The following is a 24,129-nucleotide window of genomic DNA, read 5'->3' on the forward strand; positions in this document are numbered from 1 at the left end:
AAGCCTAAAATGAAGAAAGAAAGGAATTATTAAAAAAAATAAAATAAAGAGCCGGGCGGTGGTGGCGCACGCCTTTAATCCCAGCACTCGGGATGCATAGCCAGGCGGATCTCTGTGAGTTCAAGGCCAGCCTGGGCTACCAAGTGAGCTCCAGGAAAGGCGCAAAGCTGCACAGAGAAACCCTGTCTCGAAAAAAAAAAGGGGGGGGGGAGGCTTGGGATATATATACGTGTGTGTGTGTGTGTGTGTGTGTGTGTGTGTGTGTGTGTGTGTGTGTGTATAGCTCAGTTGATATAGTGTTTGCCTCACCTACGTAAAGTCCTGGGTTTGATCCCCAGCCCCGCCAACACAGAAGAGGGACAGCCCAGACAGCTGCTGGTTCGTGGGTAAGGTGGAATGCCGTGAGCACTGTCTTCACCCTTGTCTGTGACATCGTATCACCCCCGGTGTGCTTTGCTAACAGCGCAGCGCTCGTCAGTTCTGCGCCAGTGACGTCACCGTCCTTCTTGTTTCCTAAGGCGCAGAGGCTTTGCAAACGCTGTGGGCAAGCATGGCGGGCCGCGACACTGGAAGGCTGGAAACTCTATCACGACCCGAACGTAAATGGAGGTGCGTTAGGGTCATTCTGAGTGGGGCATGGGGGGCTTTGTTTGTAGAAGGGATTGAAATGTCTCGTCTTAAGTTATGAATTTTCCTTTACTATTTTGTAGGAACAGAGCTCGAGCCTGTGGAAGGGAATCCATATAGAAGGATTTGGAAGATTAGCTGCTGGAGAATGGCTGAAGATGTAAGATAAGGAGCCTCACTGAGACTTACTTTCACCCGGTTTAATTCAGTGAAGGTGTACTGAGGAGCTGTGAAACGTTCAGTGTAACATGACTAAAGTCCCGTATTCGCAGAAGTTTTAGTCGTGTTAGGAATAGGCCTGGGGATGGAGCGAATTGTTCTCACACTTTGTAGTAAGAATTAACATTTTTAGCCGGGCGGTGGTGGCGCACGTCTTTAATCCCAGCACTTGGGAGGCAGAGGCAGGCGGATCTCTGTGAGTTCGAGGCCAGCCTGGGCTACCAAGTGAGTTCCAGGAAAGGCGCAAAGCTACACAGAGAAACCCTGTCTCGAAAAACCAAAAAAAAAAAAAAAAGAATTAACATTTTTAACATTGCTGTGAGGCATTAGAATAAAGGACAAACCACATGAACTCAGAGAAGACTAGTGGGCGGAGCTCAATGCTGGCTCTCAGAAGACAGCCCCGTTTAACTCCTTAAAACTTAATAGGAATGAGTGGAAGGTAAATACATGGGTTGGGAAGTTAACGGGATGGAGGTCTATGAGGCTGGATAGAAAGCTTCTAAGGGAAGTATCAGTTCTGATATAACATGATGTTATATATATATATAAAACAGTCACGACAGAATGAATGCAGGATCGCGCAGGAAATCTCGGAGTTCATGGGAGAATGGGGTTACAAGGAAATACTTGAAAATGTCATCAATGGTGCAGAAAAAGTGAATAAAAATGCGACCCTGGAGAGATGGCTCAGCAGAGAAAGGCATTGTAGCACAGGGTGGACGGCCTTGTGTGGTACCTGGAACCCACCTAAAGTAGGAGAGGGGATTGACTACAGAGCTGTCCCCTGACCTCCACGTGTGCACTGTGGTGTGTGTCACACACACACACACACACACACACACACACACACACACACACACACTAATAATGATGATGAAAACTAAAGTTATTTTAGAAGCAATAAAAGTGGTGACAGTTTCACGTCTGTCGAAGAGTGAATAAATGTAGTAATACAGTAAACAGGGCACTTGGTTTGGGGAAAGACCTGGAATTTGCTTGTTTAGTCAGGTGTCAGAAAGCTGAGAGCAAGTGATAGAGAAGCGTGGCGTGGCCGTGCAGACCAGACCAGACGACTGAAGTCACAGGCACGATGAGGAGCCTGTCAGGCTTTCACCCTGCTAAGGGCTGCCTGTGATGGCACTGATCGGAGTGGAAAGGGGTCTCCCAACGTCCTGTTTGATGACGGGAAGTCTTGAGATGCCATTGACAGAGCCATCAAAATACAGTGGAATAAAGTGGTGGCTGTAACTGCTTGGGCATCGCTGTAAACCGATGGCACCTGGCCGTGGGGTGTCCCCAGGCCGGCAGCAGGCACGTTGCTGCTGGGACACTGTAGGAGCAGACACCTGCCTAGGTTCTGTGTACATGACCATTTTATTATCAATAATCAAAATGCACACCGGACTTGGCCTTGCTTTCATTTGAGATTTAAATGTTTGATTTTTTTTTTTCCTGGAGATTTTGGAGTTGTTTTATCAAACTCAAAAATCCTTCCTTCCTGCTTGTTCCTCTTGATCTTGAAGCTTAGGAACTAAGTGACCAGGTTCGGTCTAGAGAATTATGATGAAAACTAACCCACTAGGAAAAGTAATCATCTCAATTCCCTCTATTCGTTGTCTTTCAGGAACTTTTTAATAAATACGAAAGGGCGATCTACGCTGCACTGAGTGGGAATCTGAAGCAGGTACGCAGCGCGGCGGTGTTTACCTTCACTGTGGAAGAAGCCGGCACCTAACCCCCCTGCAGCTCTGGGAAGCAGACTTGGGCTGCTTTCTGAAAGCACCGTGCAGAGCTCGGCAGAAGAGACAGCCTGCTTGTGACGCTTCTTGCGTACACATAGTTGTCGCCTGTTTGTTTCTGTGTGGGGGTTTTGAGTGTTGGCTTGTTTTGTCGTTTTGCTTGATGTGTATGTAGCTTATTCTAGCCTCACATTGGCTTTTTTGCTGTTTAGTTTTGTTTGGGTTTTTGAGACCAGGGTCTTGTTTTGTAGACCAGGCTAGCCTTGAACTCATGATCCTGTTGCCTCAGCCTCCTCCCTGCTAGGATAGGCATGCCCCTGGCTCTTCCATGATGATGAAATAAATGAAGCCAGACTTTAATTCCTAAAGAATTGCAGCACCCATTTACTGGTGACTTCTATACCCAGAGATCCATCTAGAAATGTACTGCTGAGGCACAGTGCCTGCTTGGACCTAAGCCATGTGTGTGTGTGTGTGTGTGTGTGTGTGTGTGTGTGTGTGTGTGTGTGTGTGTTCCTCATGACCCCACTGCCCCTCACATCTCAACAGCTGTTCTGAGGGATGCTGTCATAGTTTGAAATGCAAAGTCAATGTGACCATGAATTTGTCTTAGTCATACAAACTTAAAAATTCTAGTTTGGGGGCTGGAGAGATGGCTCAGCAGTTAAGAGCACTGGCTGCTCTTCCTCTTCCAGAGATCCTGAGTTCAATTCCCAGCAACCACATGGTGGCTCACAACCATCTGTAATGAGATCTGGTGCCCTCTTCTGGAGTGCAGGCAGAACACTAAATACATAATAAATCTTTTTTTAAAAAAATCTAGTTTGGGAGAAAGAGGGTTATTTGGTGTTTGGCCCACCCCCACCCCCGGAGCTGATGATCAAACCCAGGGCCTTTGCGCTTGCTAGGCAAGCGCTATACCACTGAGCTAAATCCCCAACCCCCCCCCCTTTTTTTGTGTGTGTGTGTGTATATTTTTAACTCCATTGTTTTCTGTCTTTGGAAGATGGTTTTAAAGTCTTTATCAGTGGATATAATTGGTTTCCTTTTCTCTTCTGTTTAATGTGTTTGTGTTTTGGAATGGATGAAAAGCTTCTTCCTGTCTGTGACACCTGGGAAGACACAGTGTGGGCCTACTTCCGGGTGATGGTGGACAGCCTGGTAGAACAGGAGATTCGGACGTCGGTAATGACATTGGATGAACCGGAAGAGCTCCCTAGAGAGTACATGGAAGCGAAGTGAGTGTGGCAGCTTTGGGGTCAGGGCGCTCCACCGGCTCAGAAGCCCTGTTGTACATCACTTCATGTCACCATTTCTGTCCTTCTGTTTTTTTCTCTTTTGAAGTTGGACCTTAGAAAAGGTTTTTGAAGAACTTCAAGCCACTGATAAAAAGGTAAGTGTTACTGTAATCCTGTTACATGAAGCATATGAAATTAATGCATGCAGTTGTACACTGTAGCTGAAAGGGGAGAATGTGGAAGTTTCATTTCTCATCCTTTCTTCACTATTACCAAAATAAGAGACCTTTGTTGCTAGAGTTTTCCGCCTTGCCCACAGTCAGGACAAATCTTTGTCACCCGCCAGTCCCACAGCCGCTCAGACCCAACCAAGTAAACACAGACACTTATATTGCTTTCAAACTGTATGGCCGTGGCAGGCTTCTTGCTAACTGTTCCTTTACCTTAAATTAACCATTTCTTTTTATCTATGCCTCGCCACATGGCTGGTGGCTTATCGGCGTCTTCACATGCTGCTGGTCATGGCGGCGGCTGCAGCGTCTCTGGTCATTGCGGCGGCTGCAGCGTCTCCTTCTGCCTTTCTGTCCTTTTATTTCTCCTCTCTGTTAGTCCCGCCTATCCTTCCTGCCTAGCCACAGCCGATCAGGTTTTATTTATTAACCAATCAGAACAACTTGACATACAGACCATCCCCCAGCACAGCCAAGTGCAGACCATCTCAAACACCTGCACTCAGGCCCATGGTCCTAATCATCCTCTATACGGACCTGCTGGGTAACGCCACAAAGAACCCAAGAAGGGCTCCCACAGGACACACAGATCATCCCACAGCAGACCTTAAAATAGTACTTATTGGATAAAGCCTGGTGGTCTCTGTTGTGATTCTAGCACTCACAAGGCCAAGACAGGACATTGCCGTGAGTCTGAGAATGGCTGGGCTACATAGTGAGACCCTGTCTCAAAACAAAAAGAAAAGCACTTCCTTAGTTTTTTTTCCTCTGGTAACTAAAGTAATGCGTGTGTACTTGGAATAATAAAACAGTCCTAACACACACCAGTGAGACCCGTAAACTCTTCAGCCCCTTGGCCTGATTCCTCAGACAGTAAACCACACCACCACTCCTGTCCTGTGTCTTTCTCCGTGGCTTCCCAGTAGTGTAAGTGGTGTGGGCACTCAGTGCGGTGTTGGGGGTTCCAGATCACATTGCTCCACAACTTGATTTTCCCACTTAATGATAATCTCTTCAAGTTAATTGCTATATTTTAGCCAACTTTCTAGTTTTTTTATTTAGTTTTTGTTTGGTTTTGTTTTAAGAGAGATAAGGTCTTACTGAATAGCTCTAACTGCCTGGCACTTACAATTAAGCCCAGACTGGCCTCAGACTCCTAGTAATCCTCCTGCTTCAGACTCCCAGATGCTGGAATTTCAGGTGTGGGCCATCACACTTGGATTTAATGTTCTCTTCATTTAGAATGTGTCTTGTCTTTTGGTTAACATTGAAGGTGGTGGGTTTTATCATAGTGTCTTCATATACATGCTGTTATACTTTGTTCTCGGTCATTCCCCTCCACGGGTCTTTTAGACAGATATAGAATGTTCTGGAGAACTGGTGGGGAGGTCTTGCGTTTTGTTCTGTTTCCTCCAGAAGATACTCAGGTTGACTCTGGGCTGTAGAGAACCTCTGTGTCTGTGAAGGTGCGTGAGCTTCTGCCGTTGCTGTCTCTTTAAGGCCAGGGTGGCTGGATTAGAGAACACAGTATCCTCTTCATATGGACAGCTGCTATGTCCCGGGTTTTTAAACTACTCACAAATATCATAGGGTGCATTTCCAAGCTACACAGTTAAAACTGAAGTTAAAAGAAGGAAAAACATGCAAATAGGAAGGTATCAGATTGTAGTAATGGATACTACCACAGTGGTTATTGAAGTATGCGTTCGTTCCAGTCCTGAACTGAACGTCACACTTGGTATTTTTGCCAGCCATTCAATGTAGGGAGCAGGGCCGAGTATGCGTCCCACTGTCTATTTGTAAATTTCTCTTTAGGTTTTTTTTTTAATTTTCTCTTTTATGTTTATGGGTGTTTTCCCTGTGTGTGTCTCATGTACACACAGTGCCTGTGGAGGCCAGAAGAGGGCGTCAGACCCTTAGAGCTCATGTTACAGTCATTAGCTGACATCTTGGTGATGGGAATCAAACCCAGGTTCTCTGAAAGAGCACCCATTGCTCTTAACTGCTGAACCGTCTCTGTGGCACCTATTTGTTTATATCCTATAACTATTTTCTGTTGGTTTTTATTTTTCTTTATTATCGGTGGATTTTATTTGTACAGTAAGGAAATTAATGCTTTTTCTGCCCAAGGTTTATGACCAATATATAAATATTCTGGAAAGTCTATGAGTAGGTAAAACCAAGTCAGGAATAGAAGTAAGTGTCTCAAGGGTAGAGGATGTTAGATGTGACAAGATGTGAGCCTGGCTACTTCAGACTGAAGGAGTTCCAGAATCGGTAGACTAGTGTGTCAGAGTAGCTAGACAATAGAGAATTGCATAGTGTTCTGTGCTAGTTATAACTAACTACTTAGGAGAGGATATAGCCCTCTGCTCCCAAAGAATCTCATTTAAGTGAATGACTAAAACAAAAGGCTAGGAATAAAATTAACCAAGGGTTTCAGGACTTTCATAAAGAAAGCAATAAAATTTTCTTGGAAGACATAAAGACATGAGTAAAATAGATAAAACATAATTCTGAATGAGAAGACATGACAGTATCAGTCATTCTAAAATTAACAAAGGACCCTCATAATTTGGGGAGATTGTTTTTGGGGAAAATAAAATTGTAAGTAGAACCATAAATAAGAATGACCAAAACGTTCTGAAAAGGCAGCAGGAACAAGGAGCACTTCCTCCCTCGGTGAGCACACAGCAGTGCGGTGTAGAGTTGGCGTGGGGTAAGCCGATCAGTGACCCACAGGTCTAATTAGAGCAAGCGTGCACGTGCGTGCGTCTGAAAGGCGTCAGGTGTGACCTTTCATTTCACGGGAAACGGTGATTATGTAAGATAATGGTCCTGGCAGAATTGGCCTTCCATCTGGAAGGAACCAGCCTTGACTAATGCCATGTAATTGAGCTAAGTGCCAGATAGAGCAAATGTTTTGAATGTACAAAAGAATAAACAGTAAAAGTCAATTGACTGATGAGAAAACATTAAAATATATTTGGAAGAAAAAAAAAAAGACCTGCTTTTTTCCAAAAGCACAGCCGGCTACCAAGTTCACTCATCTGTGTCTATCCATCACTGTGTTTTGTGACATGTGTAGAAGAAAGCAGCTTCGAAATGATCTTGACGAGTGCTGCCTGTGTGGAAAGAGTATCTTGTAGTTTAGTTTGCCTGAGACCCATGGGTCCTTTCCTTCTCATTTGCTGTGGTATGTAAGGTAGACAGGAATCAAATGTTAAGAAGAGTACGTTTGGGGCCCACAAGTGGGCCAGCGGGTAAAGACTCCAGGCTGGGCCTGACCACTGAATTTCCACGAGGACCCAAGTGGTGGATGGACACGGTGGACTCCCACAAGTTGTCCTCTGACCTCTAGTGGCACTGTGGCACACATGCCCATAGACATATGCTTGTACTCACACAGGATAAATAAATGGGTGTTTTACAAAGATAATGAATAGAGTAAGATTCCCCATATTAGATTGTCTTACGGAAGATATTGTTCAGTCATGAATGCATTCTAAAGGCAGCATCCTGCCCATGTTTTTGGTCTTCCTAAAGCCCTTCATTTTTAGCTTCGTCTATGTCCCATCAAAATTTGACATTTTCAGTGTAGCAATGAATACATCCTGCAAAATGAACACAGAAGACTTATGGCAATGTAAAAACTTTTTCAGAGAGTTCTGGAAGAGAATCAAGAACATTATCATATAGTTCAGAAATTCCTTATCCTGGGAGACATCGATGGTAAGATGCAGTTTTATTTTGCTTTGCCTGAGCTCTTCATTTATGGGTAGTTGTCTTTGTAGTAACTGTTCTTGATGGAGTACACATGACTCACCACATCTGTTAGACTTTTACTGACATCCACCTCAAGTGCAACCATGTTTGCTTGTTACTGTAAGGCCAAGTCTGAGCTGAACCCGGGTCTCTCAGGTGGAGAGTGTCCCACGGTGGGTGTTGGCAGTGAGTCACTCAGACACTGGAGGTGTCCTGGGGTGCCCTCGGGATACTTCTTTCTCTCTGATTGTGTTCTCACTGTTGAACCTTTGATGGCTTGTAGGTTTGATGGATGAATTTAGCAAATGGCTTTCCAAGAGCAGAAGCAATCTACCTGGACACCTCCTCCGCTTTATGACTCACCTTATTTTGTTTTTCCGAACCCTGGGACTACAGACCAAAGTAAGTAACCGTGGACTGTGTTTCCAGCTCTCCATGTTTGCGGTTAGCCGCCTGTCATCGGGACCATCTCCTGTGGTCACCTATTGGTAACTCATTGTGAGTGACTTGTTAGGTTCTGTCTGTGGCCACAGAATGCTGGTGCTTGCCCAGTTTTGAAGGATTTGGTCCTCGTTGGTGCCCAGCTAAGCTAATGGAACCAGGATAAATTCTGTGAAAATGAAAATCTTCTTGTTCCTTTCTGTTTTTCATTTTTCTAAATGTTTGATAACATTTTGGTGAAGTGTATACAACAGCATAGTGACAGAACAGTTGAAAAGCTTGGGCTTTGGAGTCTTGAATTCAGATCCTTACTCGGTAACTTCTAGCTGTGTGATTCTATGTGTCTAAGAACTCCTTCCTCTCTCTGTAAAGTGTGGACAGAATCTACCCTAGGTCTATAAGAACTCCTTCCTCTCTCTGTAAAGTGTGGACAGAATCTACCCTAGGTCTATAAGAACTCCTTCCTTCCTCTGTAAAGTATGGACAGTATCTACCCACAAAGACTTATGGTGAAAGGGAAGTGACCTGTCTCAGCAGGTAAAGCAGTTACCACCAAGTCTCATGACTTGTTCAGTTCCTGGAACCCATATAATGGAACAAGAGAATTGACCCCCCACAAGTTGTACACACTCATACAGGATAAATACATGTTTAAAACAGAAGGGTTTTTTGTTGTTGTTGTAAAGTAAAAAAGAGTTATGTTAAGGTGAAATGAGGCAATACATGATCTTTGGTAAGCATTTAGCTAGGGTAGGTACCACTTAGTGTAAATATTAAATTTCTTAAACCATTTAAAAGTAGAATTTTTATTAGAAATTATATTATTATACCTATAAATAGTTATGTTAATAACTGGATTATGTTTTTTCCTATGAAGGAAGAAGTTTCCATTGAAGTTTTAAAGACATACATACAAGTAAGCCTTTAGAATCTATAATTTGATTTTTTTTCTATTTTAATGAAAACAAAAATCAAAATGGTACTGTTTTATAAGATTTATTTTTATTTGTGTATATAAGTGTTTTGCCTGCATGTTTGTGTGTGGAGTGTGTGTGTGTGTCTGTGAGTGTGTGTGTGTGTGTGTGTCTGTGAGTGTGTGTGTGTGTGTGTGTGTGTGTGTGTGTGTGTGTGTGTGTGGTGCTAGAGGTCAGAAGGGGTTGTTGGGAGTAATGGATGGTTGTGAACTACTGTGTAGGTGCTAGGAACCAAACCTGGGTCCTCTACAAGAGCAACAAGTGCTCTTAACTACAGAGTCATCTCACCAGCGCCCAAATGATACTATTTTAATACCATATAGTCTGGAAGCCACCAGTCTCCATAGAGATCTTTGAATTACTCTACATACATTCCTAGAATTTACAAGTATTGTGATCTGAAACACATATCTATGGGTCTTTCCTAAATACATTTGAAATTTTGAAGCCAACTAGATTTTCAGAGTACTGATGACTTGTCTGGTCTGCTTTGATTTTTGTGTCTCTCAGCTTTTAATAAGTGAGAAGCACACCAACCTCATCGCGTTTTATACCTCTCATTTGCCTCAAGACCTTGCCGTGGCCCAGTATGCGTTGTTTCTGGAAGGTGTTACAGAATTTGAGCAACGGCACCAGTGCCTGGAGCTGGCTAAGGAAGCAGGTAAAAAGTAGTTAAGAGTTTCATCTATTGCCGGGCAGTGGTGACGCACACCTTCAACCCCAGCACTCGGGAGGCAGAGGCAGGTGGATCTTAGTGAGATTGAGGCCAGCCTGGGCTACAGAGTGAGTTCCAGGACAGCCAGAGCTACACAGAGAAACCCTGTTTAGAATAAATAGACAGACAGGCAGACAAATAAATAAAATGAATTTCATCTATTGTGGGCAGTGGTAGTGCACACCCTTAATTCCAGCACTCAGGGAGGCAGAGGCAGGTGGATTTCTGTGAGTTCCAGGATAGCCAAGGCTAATAGAGAAACCCTGTTTTGAAAAACCACAAAAAAAAAAAAAAAAAAAGAAAAGAAAAAAGAATTCCATCTATTACTTCATTTTGGATGTATATTGTATAAAACAATGAGTTTTGTTATGATGTTTTCAAATGAATATTTATAGGTATTTGAACATATTTATCCCCTATATCTATTCACATAAAAATTGTATTTATATATATATGAAAGAAAGGGAGGGAGTGTGCACCTGTCAGGACATGAACCTGCCACAGCGGGTATGAGGTCAGAGAACAACTTAGATATTGGTCCCCACCTTCCACCCTGTTTTGAGGCAGGTTCTATTGTTTTCCTGATGCATAAGCAAGCTCCCTGATTGGCCTTCTGCTGCATAAGCCAGCTCCGATTGGCCTTCAGGCAGATTCTCATTGTGGCATTTGTCTTAGTATTAAGTCTTATTTCTTTTGAGGGAGAGAGGGAGAAAAACAGGAGTAAAAGTCACAGTGAAATTCTTTTGGAGAATGAAAATAATTTTAACTTGTGTAAAAATTTTCTGTTTTTGCTTTTGTTTTTTAGAGAAGAAATTCTCACTATATAGCCCATGTTGGCCTGGAACTTGCCCAGGCTAGCCTCAGATTCAGTAGTCCCCCTGACTCATCCACCAAGTGCTGGGATTACAAGCACAAGTCACCACAGCCAGCCTAAAATATTTTTAAATTATGATATTTCCTATAATGTATGTATTGTATTTAAAATAAATTCTTAGCAGTGCATGCATGTTCAGGCTCCATGGTGCTCATGTGGAGATCAGAACACAGTGCTCTCCTACCATGTGGGTCCTGGGAATTGAACTCAGGTCGTCAGACTTGGTGGCCAGCACCTTTACTTGCTGAGCTCTCACCGGTCCTGTGTATTACATCTTTACGAAGTTGTTTTAGGGCCTGGGGACGTAACTGAGTGGCAGAATACTTTTCCAACGTCTGTAAAGCCGTTGGTTCAATCCTCAGTGCCAAAAATATGAAAAAGAATTGTTCCAAATTTACCAAATTGTTGTAATTGTTTAGAGAATATTCACATTAATAATTACTCTTTCGTTTTTGTCATTTTCAAAAATTCCTTAGATTTGGATGTTGCAACAATAACAAAAACTGTAGTTGAGAATATTCGAAAGAAAGATAATGGTGAATTTAGTCACCATGACCTGGCTCCATCTCTAGATACTGGCACTACTGAGGTAATTTGGGTGAGGGGGGGGATGAGAATTTCATATAACTTATAATCTATCTTCTTGTTCCTTGGTGAACTTCTTCCTTAAAATACACTGGCTTCTGACTGTCTTTTAAAAACTGTATGTCGATAAAGGCTGTTAAAAATGTTTTTAATACATTTCTTTTCTTTTAAAAAAATATATATATTTTTATTGTATGTGCATGGGTGTTTTGCATGCCTGTATGTCTGTGCTCATGTACATGGCTGGTGTCCAAGGAGGCCAGAAGAGGGTGCTGAATCCTTTGGAACTGTAGTTACAGACAGTTGTGAGCCACCATGTGGATTCTGGGAATCAACCACTGAGCCATCTTTCCAGGCCCCAAGGACTTTTAAATGACAAAAATTGGCAGCAATTTTAAGGTTTTATTGAAATAATGGATTATGTTCAAGAAAGGTTATAGACGGAATTTTTCTGTCCTGGCAGTCGCTCCCAAATAACCACTCAGAGAATTACTATTAATTACAAATGCTTGGCCAATAGCTCAGGCTTGTTACTAACTAGCTCTAACAGCTTAAATTAACTCATTTCTGTTAATCCATGTGCTGCCCCGAGGCTTGTGGCTTTTACCTCTCCTGCATGTCCTACTTCCTCTCCATCTGACTGGCCACTTCTCTGACTCCACCCTACTTCTTCCCAGTGTCCTTAGTCTGGCTCTCCCACCTAACCTTATTATTCTGTCAAACTATTGGCCAGTCAGCTTCTTTATTAAACCAGTCACCATGACATATATTCATACAGTGTAAAAGAATCGTCTACAAAGGGTTCTCTTATAGAGCAGACCTGAGTGCTGGCTTTTTGCTCCTCGGGTTCTGCTGGATGATTCAAAAGCTGCTGACTTCTGTCTTTAGGAAGAAAGATGAAATCTCAGAAGGGCATCAGCATGGGGCTGGGAGTGTGGCTCAGTGATGGAGTGTTCGCCTACTGTTTGTGACCCCTAGAGTTACTTGCTGCATCCCGCATCTGATGAGTTAGGTTGGCGAGACATACAATGAATAATTCCACATTCATAGGCTAGTGAGATTTCTCCAGTAATTTAGTAGAGAGCTGCTAAGTAGAACAAACTGAAGGAGGTTGGCCTCTTTCATAATTTTATGTCGTGTGTCAAAAACGTGTTCCATTTACTCATTTGTAAAATGTCTTTGAAATCAAATGGGTTTTCTCTGCTTCCGATGACTAGGAGGACCGGATAAAGGTGGATGTGATTGACTGGCTGGTGTTCGACCCGGCACAGAGGGCAGAGGCCGTGAAGCAAGGCAACGCCATCATGAGGAAGTTCTTAGGTGGGTCCTGCTCTGACACTGTTTACAGATCCGTGAGTTCTTAGGTGGGTCCCGCTCTGACACTGTTTCACCAGATCCGTGAGTTCTTAGGTGGGTCCCGCTTTGACACTGTTTCCAGATCCGTGAGTTTGTAACTGTTGTTTTTGTAGCACATTCCATTTATTTCATAAATAAATGGGAAAGTGGGGCACTTGTTGAGGACTTTGAGCTTACGTCAGTACCAGGAGCAGGGTGCTCTTGGGCAATCAGTTGCCTCCACCTGTGTGCCCTCAGTGATCCAGTGACCCATTGAGAAACCATCTGAGGTGACTCTATAGCACTCAGTCATATAGTCTTCCATTCATCCAATGACTGTTTCCTGGGACTGCAGAGATGGCTCACAGTTCAATTCCCAGCACCTCTGTGGCAGCTCACAACCATCCATAATTCCAGGTCCAGGGGGTCTTCTGACCCCTCTGAGTACTAGGTCCATACATGGTACGCATACATACATGTAGGGAGAGCACTTATACATGTGGTAGAAAATAAATAAGCAAGTAAACACTGAGTAGCCTGATAATGACAGGCCCGTGCTGATTGTCTCTAGCATACTCAGTACTCAGTCCATGATACTAAAGTTACAGCTTTGACCTTTGGTGACAGGTGCTTGTTCTTGCTGTATCTGTTTAGTTTTTGATTTTGTTTTTGAGCTGGGGAGTATATATGTGCCATGGTACATGTGTGGAGGTCAAAGGACATCTTGCTCTTCCTACAGCTTCTCTCCTTCCACCATGTTGGTCCCAGTGATGAACTCAGGTCTTTGGGCTTCGCAATAAGCACCTTTACCTACTGAGACATCTCCTCAGCTAGGTCCTCGCTCTTAGAAAGCACAAGTTACCTTGGTCTCTCGTCAGTAGTTCATTTTTTTTTTTTTTGTTTTTAAGATTTGTTTTATTTTAGGTGTATGGGTATTTTGCCTGCATGCATATATATGCACTACATGCGTGTCTGTTGCCATGGATCCTCTGAAACTGCAGTTACAGACAATTGTGAGCTGCCGTTGGTGCTGGGTATTGAACCTGGATCCTCTAGAGGAGCAGCCAGTGCTCCCAACCACTGAACCACTTCCACAGTCTCGAGTCAGTAGTTCTTTAGCAAAAACTTTGAAGTATATCTCCAGGCAGAAGCAGTTGACCAAGGGACCACTGCATGAGCATGGGAAGAGCTGAGAGTTCCCACGAAGAGGAGCGTAGTATTGGACCCCGGTATCAGGCCATGTGCTAGCACAAACAACTGAGCAAGCAATCCCGTATAGAACTCTTCACAGAGGTTTCCTCGTGTCTTTCAGTCTCAGAGTAAATTTACTTCATGAATAGATAAGGAAGCCCTTATTTAGTAACTTCCATAAACTACATCTTACAAACAAAACTGTTTTATAAACCCTGATACCAAATTTTGTGACAACCTAGAAACAGGAACTAAAAAAAGACAAACATAATGCTTCAGAAATCCAGCAGTTACATAGTTGACATTTCAAAAGTAGTTCACCGTTCCCTAGGGAGGGCTTCCAGAACTAGACTGGCGTAGAGAAATTGAGCTGAGTGAAAGCAAGTGGAGTATGCATGCATGCATGCATTTTTCTGTGCCCCTGACTGGATGTGATGCATTCGTTTCTCTGCTCCCCTGACTGTGCATGTGATGCATGCATTCATTTCTCTGTGCCCCTGACTGTGGATGTGATGCATCCACTCATTTCTCTGTGCTCCTGACTGTATGTGATGCATGCATTCATTTCTCTGCTCCCCTGACTGTGGATGTGATGCATGCATTTGTTTCTCTGCACCCCTGACTGTGGATGTGATGCATGTATTCATTTCTCTGTGCCCTTGACTGTGGATGTGATACGCCCCTGACTGGACATGATGCATGCATTCGCTCCTCTGGGCCCCTGACTGTAGATGTGATATGACCAGCTGTTCTGGGTTTTGCAGCCTTGACTTTTCTGCTGTCGTGTGGATTGTAACTTGGAATTGTGAGCTAAAGTAGACTTTTCTCCCTGTGTTGCCTTCTGTTGGACTGTTTTATCACTGCAACAGAAAAGAAATTAGGCCTTTCCAACATGGTTTGCATCTGAAAATCACGGGCTCTTGCTTACACTCATCTTAAAAATGGTTCCTACAGCCAAGAAAGCCTTGCTCACACAGATCACTCCTTTTCTGTTTCTCTGAAAGGCTGCAGCTCTCTGTGCTTCTCCCACGTACATTAACAGGTAGACTTGAACTCTAAGTTGCACAGATCAGAGATATTTGACCAGATCCGTAAGCAGAATAAAACTTGGTTCTGATGCTGTTCTTAAAAGATGTTCTAAGCTGGGCTGCGGTGGTGCACGCCTTTAATCCCAGCACTCGGGAGGCAGAGCCAGGTGGATCTCTGTGAGTTCAAGGCCAGCCTGGGCTACCAAGTGAGTCCCAGGAAAAGGCGCAAAGCTACACAGAGAAACCCTGTCTCAAAAAACAAAAAACAAACAAACAAAAAAGATGTTCTAGATCGGAACTCTGGCTTTGCCGTATCACTAGCTAAGCCTTGAGAGGACCGATTTCCCCAGTGCTGGGAGGGCTTATATAGCAGGGTGTGTGTCTGGGAGAAGACGCAGCCCACAGTTTTTAGTCAGCTGCCTGCCATGGCCAGCACCTCAGACAGAATGCATTACCTACTCACTTTTGTTTTTGATGTTCCCACCAAAAGGGAACTATCGGGCTGTTCTATCGGGCTTTGTATTGTGAAACCAAACCCATTCAATAGTAAATTTTCACTGTAGTGATCAGCTTTCTATAAGATGTCATAGCCCCAGACTTGGAAAATGTGATTTCTTTAAGACATAGATGTATGTGAAAGTAACTTTGTGTTACCTTACACTGGGAAAGAGCTAGCCCACTAGAGAGATTCTCCAAGACCTCTGGAGAAGTGTGGGAACTGAAATATAAAACTTGTAATCAGTGACTTGATACTGTAAAACACCAGTACACAGACCAGGTATAGTGACCCTCGCCTTCGATGCCAGCGCCCAGGGGGCAGAAACAGGCAGATCTCTTAAGTTCAAGGCCAGCCTGATCAGCAGTACATAGAAGTCCATATGTTTTGATTTTTTTTTTTTTCCCCACAGCATCAAAGAAACATGAAGCTGCAAAAGAAGTGTTTGTGAAAATCCCTCAGGATTCCATCGCAGAAATCTATAACCAGTGGGAGGAGCAAGGCATGGAGAGCCCGCTTCCTGCTGAGGATGACAACGCCATCCGGGAGCATCTGTGCATCAGAGCCTATCTGGTGAGACCCAGAGCTGCAGCCTCGTGGTGTTGCCGGGCCACTCTTGGAACTTGAACTGTGTATGATTTTTAATTATGTGTAGGTGTAGACGTCTGCAGGTGGGTATGTGCATGTGAATACAGGTGCCTGTGGAGGCCAGAGGCATCTGAATCCCTGGAGCTGGAGTCACAGACAGTGGTGAGCTGCCTGATGTGGGTGCTGGGAACAGTCCTCTGGAAGAGCAGCAAATGCTCTTAACCACTGACCCATCTCTCTGAACTTTTTCCAAAAGTGGTGATTGTTTCACCTCAGGTCCCCTGTGACGGCAGTGCTGACTTACTCCGGGGTTGATGTCATGACCTGTCATCGGCATGCATCTGTCCATTGCTGACTAGGCAGGAATAGACAGAGTGTGATGCCTGCAACTTTCCGGTCGTTTGTGTGTGTGTGTGTGTGTGTGTGTGTGTGTGTGTGTGTGTGTGTGTGTGTGTGCGCGCCTTGTGCTGCTGCTCTTGGCAGTGACTTAAAAGGGGCAAAGTGTTCCATGTGTATTAGAGTAAATTAACAGCTTCCTCGTCAAGGTTTATTCAGTGAACAAGTGATTGCTGTGGACACGGAGTAGAGCTAAGTTTTGAGGATAGAATTCTGTCTTTGCCTGAAAAAGCCAGTTGGCTGATCAAGAAGATAAGGACGCACGCCTCCCTCCCAGGGTGACCGTGACAGGGTTACACCTGAGCGAGGGCTGGGCTAAGAGGAGCTGCCAGAACAACACAAGACGCCTGGTCGGTGTCACTTCATCGAACGTTCGCTCACTCATGAGTTTGACTAAGAAGTATGTCTAAGAACTAGAACGTTTAAATGCCTTTTGAGCAATAAAAGTGAAACTGAGGCAGGAGGATTGTCATGCAGCTGAGGCCATTCTGAGCTGTCTAGTGAGTTCCAGACTAACCTGGTCTAGAGAATAAGACCCTGTCTCACAAAGATCAAGATGTAAAAATGTGTATTTTGTTTATTTCACTCGGCATTTTAGGAAGCCCATGAAACATTCAATGAGTGGTTTAAGCACATGAATTCGGCTCCACAGAAACCTACGTTGATACCTCAGCCAACTTTTACAGAGAAAGTGGCTTTTGAACACAAAGAAAAGAAATATGAGGTAAGTTAAGGAAAGTGAGGCTGAGATGAGCCTCTAATCCTAAAAATACGGTATTTAGAGGGGCCTTTATCATGTATGTTCTGACTCGAATGGGATTTTCCTGTTACACATTCTGCTTTGAGTCATGTTTACTTTTCCATAGGTGATTAATCTTGAGAATTGCTGCTAGGCATGATGGCTCACACTTTATTCCTAGGACTTGGGAGCCAGTGTCAGGCAGATCTCTGTGAGTCCAAGGCCAGCCTGTTTTATATACTGAATTCCAGGCCAGCCAGAGCTACACATAGTGAAATTCTGTCTCAGAAAAACAAAATAAGGAAGGAAGGAAGGAAGGAAGAAAGGAATGCTTTAGACAGTAGTATTCATTTACTAAATTAATATTTTAGTATTTCATCTATCTGCTATTTGTTAATAGTTTTTCTTTATATACATGTCTGAATTATCAACTCTTAAGGCTGTTCTTGTTGCTGGATGGTGGTGGTGCACACCTTTAATCCCAGCATTTGGGAGGCAGAGACAGATGGATCTCTGTGAGTTCGAGGCCAGCCTGGTCTACAGAGCGAGTTCCAAGACAGCCAGGGCTGTTAAACAGAGAAACCCTGTCTCAAGAAAACCAAAAAATGAATGAATGAATGAATGAATGAATGAATGAATGAATGAGAGGAATGTTGCTCAGTCCATTATAGCTGCTCTGTTTGTTCTGCAGATGGATTATAATATCTGGAAAGGACATTTAGATGCCCTAACTGCTGATGTGAAGGAGAAAATGTACAACGTCTTGTTGTTTGTAGATGGAGGATGGATGGTAGATGTCAGAGAGGTAAGTCATGTGTTTTGTTTAGAGCTTTAAAAATAGTCAATATTAACAACGGTGAGGGGGCTCAGCCAGCAAAGGCACTTGCCACCAGGCCTGGTGACGTGAGTTCCGTCCCCGGGGTTCAAATGGTGGAGAGAAACGACTTCTGCCGTCCTGCATATATATCCTCGTCTATTTATGGTTTTCTATTGTTTTAATTGTGTAAGAAATGATCCATCTCCTCTCCTTTCTTACCCTCCTCCCAGCTGAGCCTCCTTGCTTGTTATTCATTACTGTCAGGTTGGCATGTTCTCTTAGACCTCAGGACATCTGCAGATACATGCACGCCCACCTTTTTTCTTTTGAGGGGCACTGTGAATATTTCCCCTTCTGACGTTTGCTCTAATGGTATTTCCTCACATTCCTCTTGTGTGACCAAACGCCCAGTAAGAAACAGCTTAGGAGAGGATGGTTGTTTGGGTTTGCAGTTTTGAGGGGTGCAGCCTTTGGCAGCAGGAGAGAGAGGCAGCAGCTGGTTTGTCTGCAGTTAGGAAGGAGGAAGTGTGGTCAGGCTATAAAACCTCAAGCTCTCACCCACCCTATTACCCACCTCCCTGAAGCTTCCAGAACATCCCTAAACAGCTCCACCCTCCGGGGACCCAGTGCTCAAACACATGGAACTTATGGGAGACATTTCACACTCAAACCTCAGCCAGGCCTGATCCTGAGACGTGACAGAATGGTAACTCAGCTTTGCATCTGCAGACAGATCCCTAAAGAGAGCCAGGAGTCCTGCGTCTTGGATAGTTAGTGTGTCGTTTTGGACATTTCTCAGTTTCTGCAGGGCATGTGCACTGGTGTCTTCCTCTGCCCCCCTCACAGCACTTTTACGCTTCTTTAATAACTTAGTTGCTACATTTTCCTACCTCTCTAGCTTCTTTTCTGACAAGGACGGGGCTAGATTCTGGCCTCTGACTGGTGCCGCCACTGATAACAGGATTTTTAGGGTCCGCTTCTGACTTTTTGTTTGTTTGTTCGTGGTATGAAGGATTGAACCTAGGCTCACACATGGTAGGCATGAACGGTATCACTGAATCCTCAGCCTCAGAGCGTAGTTCTTCATCCTAAAGTTCATAATAAAACTCCACAGCATAATTTTCAATGTTCAGTGGGTTCCTTAGGCCAAACCTTTCTCTTCAATTCAGGCTTGTGTGGAAGTAACATCCAAATGTTGGAAAATACCAAACTTGAAGAGTATATTGATATAGAATTTTGATTAATTGTTAACTCAGATTAGATAGTTAAAGCCATAAAGTAGTCTGGAATCTGTTGAGAGATGGAAAGCGACGACTGACCAAGTATTTTACAAGTACTGAGGTGGTTCAGCAGTTCAGGGCACTGCCCTTGCCGAAGACCAAGCCTGGCCCTCAGCGCTCCTGTCAGGAGGCTCAACCCCCCAACCCAGCGCCAGGGCATCTGACTCCCTTTTGTGTCCTCCTCAGGCAACCACACACATGTCACACACACACACACACACACACACACACACACCTCTTTACAAATATAAGTGAAGGTGCTGTTCAGTGGTTAAGAGCACTGGCTGCTCTTCCAGAGAACCAGGGTTTGATTCCCAGTGCCCACATGGCAGCTCACAACTGTCTGTAACTCTAGCTCCAGGGAATCTGACAACCTCACCCAGACATACATGCAGGCAAAAACACAGTGCACATAAAATAAAAATAAATTATTAAAATCCATTTAAAAATATATAAATGAATAAAAATTACCCAGTCTTCACTTCCTCAGAACTAATCCAGAAGAGTTTGCTGTCACCTTCAGATAATCGAGTATTAAATATCCTGAGTTTAGTGTACTTAGATATTTAAGAATAGGAAATTGGTAGGACGCCTGCTGGCCCGTGTTACTTAACAATGAATTAGAAATTGCACCCTTCTCTTACACAGGTCGATTCCATGTCCTGTGCACATGACCTGTAGACTGGAGCACAGCTCAGGTTTCAGCTGCACTGCCTGCGTGGCCAGCTCTCCTTATGTACCAGCACATCCCTACACGCTAGCTGCTTAGAGGCAGTAAGTAAGAGTCTAGGAGCCAGAGGCCCTGTGCAGGGGGAAAGACTGTTGAACCGCACAGGGGAAGGCCCGGGAAACAGTGGTCCAGTCAGTCTTGGCATCCCCAAGCTGAACAAGGTCTCAGGGTGCTGAGATCATATTTTAAGTCTGTCTGGAGATAGTCACACCTTATCTTGAGAAAGTAGAAGTGCTTCCATTTTAAAGCTAAGAAGTGTATGAAGTGTACATTTTAATACTTGGTTTTATGGATCTGTACCTCGCAGCAGTGTTAAAGGACCGACAGGTGTGGTTCTGTGGAGACCCAGCCCGGTTGGCTGTTAGTGGTGGCCACATCCTTTGTGCTGCATCATTACTGCAGCGTCTGCCCTTGAGAAGCGTTTCCTAGCGTAGTGTAGTAGCCTTACACAAGCAGGGAACCCCCGACACACACTGGGTCTCCGTGCAGCCCAGTCAGGGCTTGCTGTCAAGGTCTTCTTGCCTCCCTCTGCCTCCGGGGGCCGCCATTTCAGCCGTCACCCTGCACCTGCCCTAAATTTGTTGATTGGATTTTGGGCCACTGCTGTTCTGTTACCGTTCGCATCCTACGTTCTGTGGATCCCCTTGCTCTACTCGTGTGCTGCTGAGGGTTAAACTCCGGGCAAGTGCTCCATCCCCGAGTTAACGCCAGTGCTTCCTTTAAAGAAAGAAGGCTTCCAATTAAATTATCTGCATGTGTGTTTCTGTCTCTATTGTCCCATAGTGTCCAGTTGAGTGCAATTGTCCCTGCAAGCCGGTGGAGGGAGGGCTTGGCTCTCCCGGAGCTGGAGTGCTGTGAGCGCCCATCATGGGTCCTCTCCTACAGCACTGTGTGTCTTCTCTTCCTTTGAGACATCTTGTTTTAGTGTGTTTGGGTACCTTTTAAAAATTATTTTAGCCAGGCGGTGGTGGCACACGCCTTTAATCCCAGCACTCGGGAGGCAGAGCCAGGCGGATCTCTGTGAGTTCCAGGCCAGCCTGGGCTACAAAGCGAGTTCCAGGAAAGGTGCAAAGCTACACAGAGAAACCCTGTCTCGAAAAAGAAAAGAAAAAGAAAAATTATTTTAATGAGTTTAGTTTTCCCATTTGTGATAAGAAAATGTAGCGGGAATAGAAAGGCTGTTTTTTCTGTATTTTACTGTCCAGATAATTCTTTAAAAAGATTCCATTCCTATTTGGAGACACTTTTTTGCTATAGCAAGGTGTCTTCTGGTGTTCTCTCTCTCTCTCCTCTCTCTCTCTCTCTCTTTCTCTCATCTCTCTGTCTCCTTTGTTTTGAGACAAGTTTCTCTGTAGCTCTGGCTGTCCTGGAACTCACAGAGATTTGCCTGCCTGTGTCTCCAAGTGCTGGGATTAAAGGCGTGCGCCACCACCCATCCACCTACCCCCTTTTTTTTTTAACTGTACCAAGAAATATTCATTCTCCTAGAAGCTTACCAGCCTTTACTCTGCCCTGCTCCCCGTTTTGACCCTTCTTGCTGGCCTGACTGTGTGCGGTCAGGTTGGTATGTCCTCTCAGGTCTTAGATACATCTGCAATTACATCTACATGTGTTGAGGGAAATAAACGATGATTATTTTCTGTCTGTCTTTTACTCTTATGTTGTTCAGTCTGATTCTTTTTTGTGAGTTGTTTCTAGATGCATTAGAAACACACTCAGCGGCATCTTATTTCCATACCATCTCCTCTAGTATGTTTTCAAAATTCATCATGTCTTTGGCCATAAAGTCCTATTTCCAAAAAAGCCAAATCAAATCTGATAGACTAGATAATACTATGATGGAAGCCAGCTTGGCGAGGGCTCGTATGACAGCTCGGCCCTGTGTTGATCCCCAGAAGCTCGCCTTATAATCCTGACGCTGAGGAGGGAAAGACGGGAGGAGTCTGGCTCTCACCAGTTAGGCAGTCTGGCCTAGTGGTGAGCTCCATACCAAGGAGAGCCCCGTCTCAAAGGAGAGGGTGTTCCTGGGGTGATGCCCAAGGTTATTCTCTGGCCTCAGTACTTGGGCACACACTCATGCTTGCACCCATACACATGTGTACTCACACACATACAAACACATACACACACTTTTTTTTTTTTTTTCAAATAGGAATGATAAGCTTTAGAAAGAGAAATTGAGTGTTTTCCTGTCCTGGTTTTGACTCAGTAGTCAACCATCAACATGCCTGGAGTATTGATTCTAGGACCTGGTAGATAAAAGATTGCTCCCTTTCATTATATAAAGTGGCATGCATGATAATTTCATGTAACCCTCACACAACCTCCTGATCTGTAAATATTCTTCAGATCACCTGTGCTCATTCAGTATAAATGCTGTATAAACAGTTGTGATACTGTGCTGCTTAGCAAATGAAAACAAGAACAGAAAGTGTACATGTTGGTCGAGATGCCATTTTCCCCCGAAGTATTTTCCATTTATTGTTGTTAAATCTATAGGTTCCTAACGTGACTTAGTTTTTGGTTTTGGAGGTGGTGGTGTTTTATATTTTGACACAGGGTCTCTGTGGCAGCCTAGCACACTGTATAGATCAGGCTTGCCCTGAACTTGCACTTCCCCTCCTGCCCTGGCGTCCTAAGTGCTGGGGTTTGGGGTGGCAGGTGTGAGCCACTGTCCCTTGCTGTTGTTGACTTTTCCGTTTGTAAGGGTATGTCGCTTAAAGTCGTTGACGTGCTGACCCGATGTCTGTCCGTAGGATGCTGAGGAAGACCCTGAAAGAGCCCATCAGATGGTCTTGCTAAGAAAGCTCTGTCTGCCCATGCTGTGCTTCCTGCTTCACACCATACTGCACAGCACCGGCCAGTATCAGGAGTGCCTGCAGCTGGCCGACATGGTGTCCTCCGAGCGCCACAAACTGTACCTGGTGAGTTCCAGGCCATTGGCAGTTTGAAGTTTTACCAATTTGACATGCTTGCATGATGCTATTTGTGAATACTTGTTTAAATTTTTTTTAGTTCTTACATTTTAATTTTTATTTTTTAATGTCAGGTATTTTCTAAGGAAGAACTAAGGAAACTTCTGCAGAAGTTAAGGGAATCCTCTCTGATGCTTCTAGACCAGGGGCTTGACCCGCTCGGATATGAAGTTCAGTCATAACTCATCCACTCTCTGATGCCCATGGCATGGGGGTTGCTTGGTTGTGATCAGATATACATATTTGTAATTATTGGGTTTTTTCCTTTGGCATTCTGGGGGAAAATGTAAAATTTAGGCATTTGAATTTTGTATTATATCAGTATTTCTTTAAGTATTTTTTATTGAAATTATTCAAAATAAATGTTTTGTTCTATAAATACTCGTTTTCTCTTATGTAATAGAATAAATATTATTTATTTCTGTAATCATAAATCCCTGACATATTAAAATGTAAAGAAAATGAAGAATAAAGAATAGATTAATTTTCAAGCCAGGTAAGTAATTTCTCATCATAAAATTTAGTGTTTTTCTGAATAGTAAAGTTAAGATGAATCTAGCAAGAATATTTTTAAATGGAGCTGGAGAGATGGCTCAGCAGTTAAGAGCACTGGCTGCTCTTCCAGAGGACCAGGATTTATTTCCCAGCATACATATGGTGACCCACAACCGTCTGTAATTCCAGTTCCAGAAGATCTAATGCCCTCTTTTGGCCTTTGTAGGCACCAGGCATACACAAGATGAACAGAGATACATTCAAGCAAAACATCCACATAAAAATAAAAATTAGCCTGGATCCACATGGGCAGAAAACACAATCAGCGGTAGCTCCATCTTCAGATGATCTGACCCCTCTGGCAAGAGCACCTGCACTTAGGTTGCCTAACTCGGCCCGGAGGGAGCCCTTGGCCTCTGCGGGGTGCAGGGTGATTGACATCTGTGGCAGGTCACCCGACTCCCCCAATGATGTCTCTCGAGCTTGGAGACCCGGCGGCGCAGACTCCCTGCCAAGGTTACACTCACATACATACACATGATTAGAAATAAATCTTCTCTTATTCAAGAAAGGGGTTATGTAGTAGTATTGTTGAACCAATACTAGTTTTCTTAGGTGTGATCATTGGAGTTGTGGCAATGTAGGGGAG

General features: G+C 44.0%; 1 protein-coding gene across 2 annotated transcripts in view; it reads left to right on the forward strand.

Annotated features, from left to right (window-relative positions):
• Nup107 (nucleoporin 107) overlaps positions 1-23,360 on the forward strand; it is a 43,576-nt gene extending 20,216 nt beyond the window's left edge. For both annotated transcript variants that reach the window (XM_028869631.2, XM_028869632.1), the window contains 16 exons: positions 519-609; positions 711-787; positions 2,474-2,533; positions 3,681-3,826; positions 3,933-3,981; positions 7,719-7,788; positions 8,105-8,223; positions 9,140-9,178; positions 9,747-9,897; positions 11,302-11,414; positions 12,628-12,730; positions 15,873-16,033; positions 17,043-17,168; positions 17,875-17,988; positions 22,767-22,934; positions 23,060-23,360. In XM_028869631.2, the coding sequence (XP_028725464.1) occupies positions 519-609; positions 711-787; positions 2,474-2,533; positions 3,681-3,826; positions 3,933-3,981; positions 7,719-7,788; positions 8,105-8,223; positions 9,140-9,178; positions 9,747-9,897; positions 11,302-11,414; positions 12,628-12,730; positions 15,873-16,033; positions 17,043-17,168; positions 17,875-17,988; positions 22,767-22,934; positions 23,060-23,167 (1,695 nt within the window). In that variant the 3' untranslated portion in view covers positions 23,168-23,360. The remainder of the gene's footprint in view (positions 1-518; positions 610-710; positions 788-2,473; positions 2,534-3,680; positions 3,827-3,932; positions 3,982-7,718; positions 7,789-8,104; positions 8,224-9,139; positions 9,179-9,746; positions 9,898-11,301; positions 11,415-12,627; positions 12,731-15,872; positions 16,034-17,042; positions 17,169-17,874; positions 17,989-22,766; positions 22,935-23,059) is intronic.
• The last annotated feature ends 769 nt before the right edge of the window (positions 23,361-24,129 follow it).

Source organism: Peromyscus leucopus, chromosome 18, assembly GCF_004664715.2.
Source record: "Peromyscus leucopus breed LL Stock chromosome 18, UCI_PerLeu_2.1, whole genome shotgun sequence".
NCBI classification, from domain to species: domain Eukaryota; kingdom Metazoa; phylum Chordata; class Mammalia; order Rodentia; family Cricetidae; genus Peromyscus; species Peromyscus leucopus.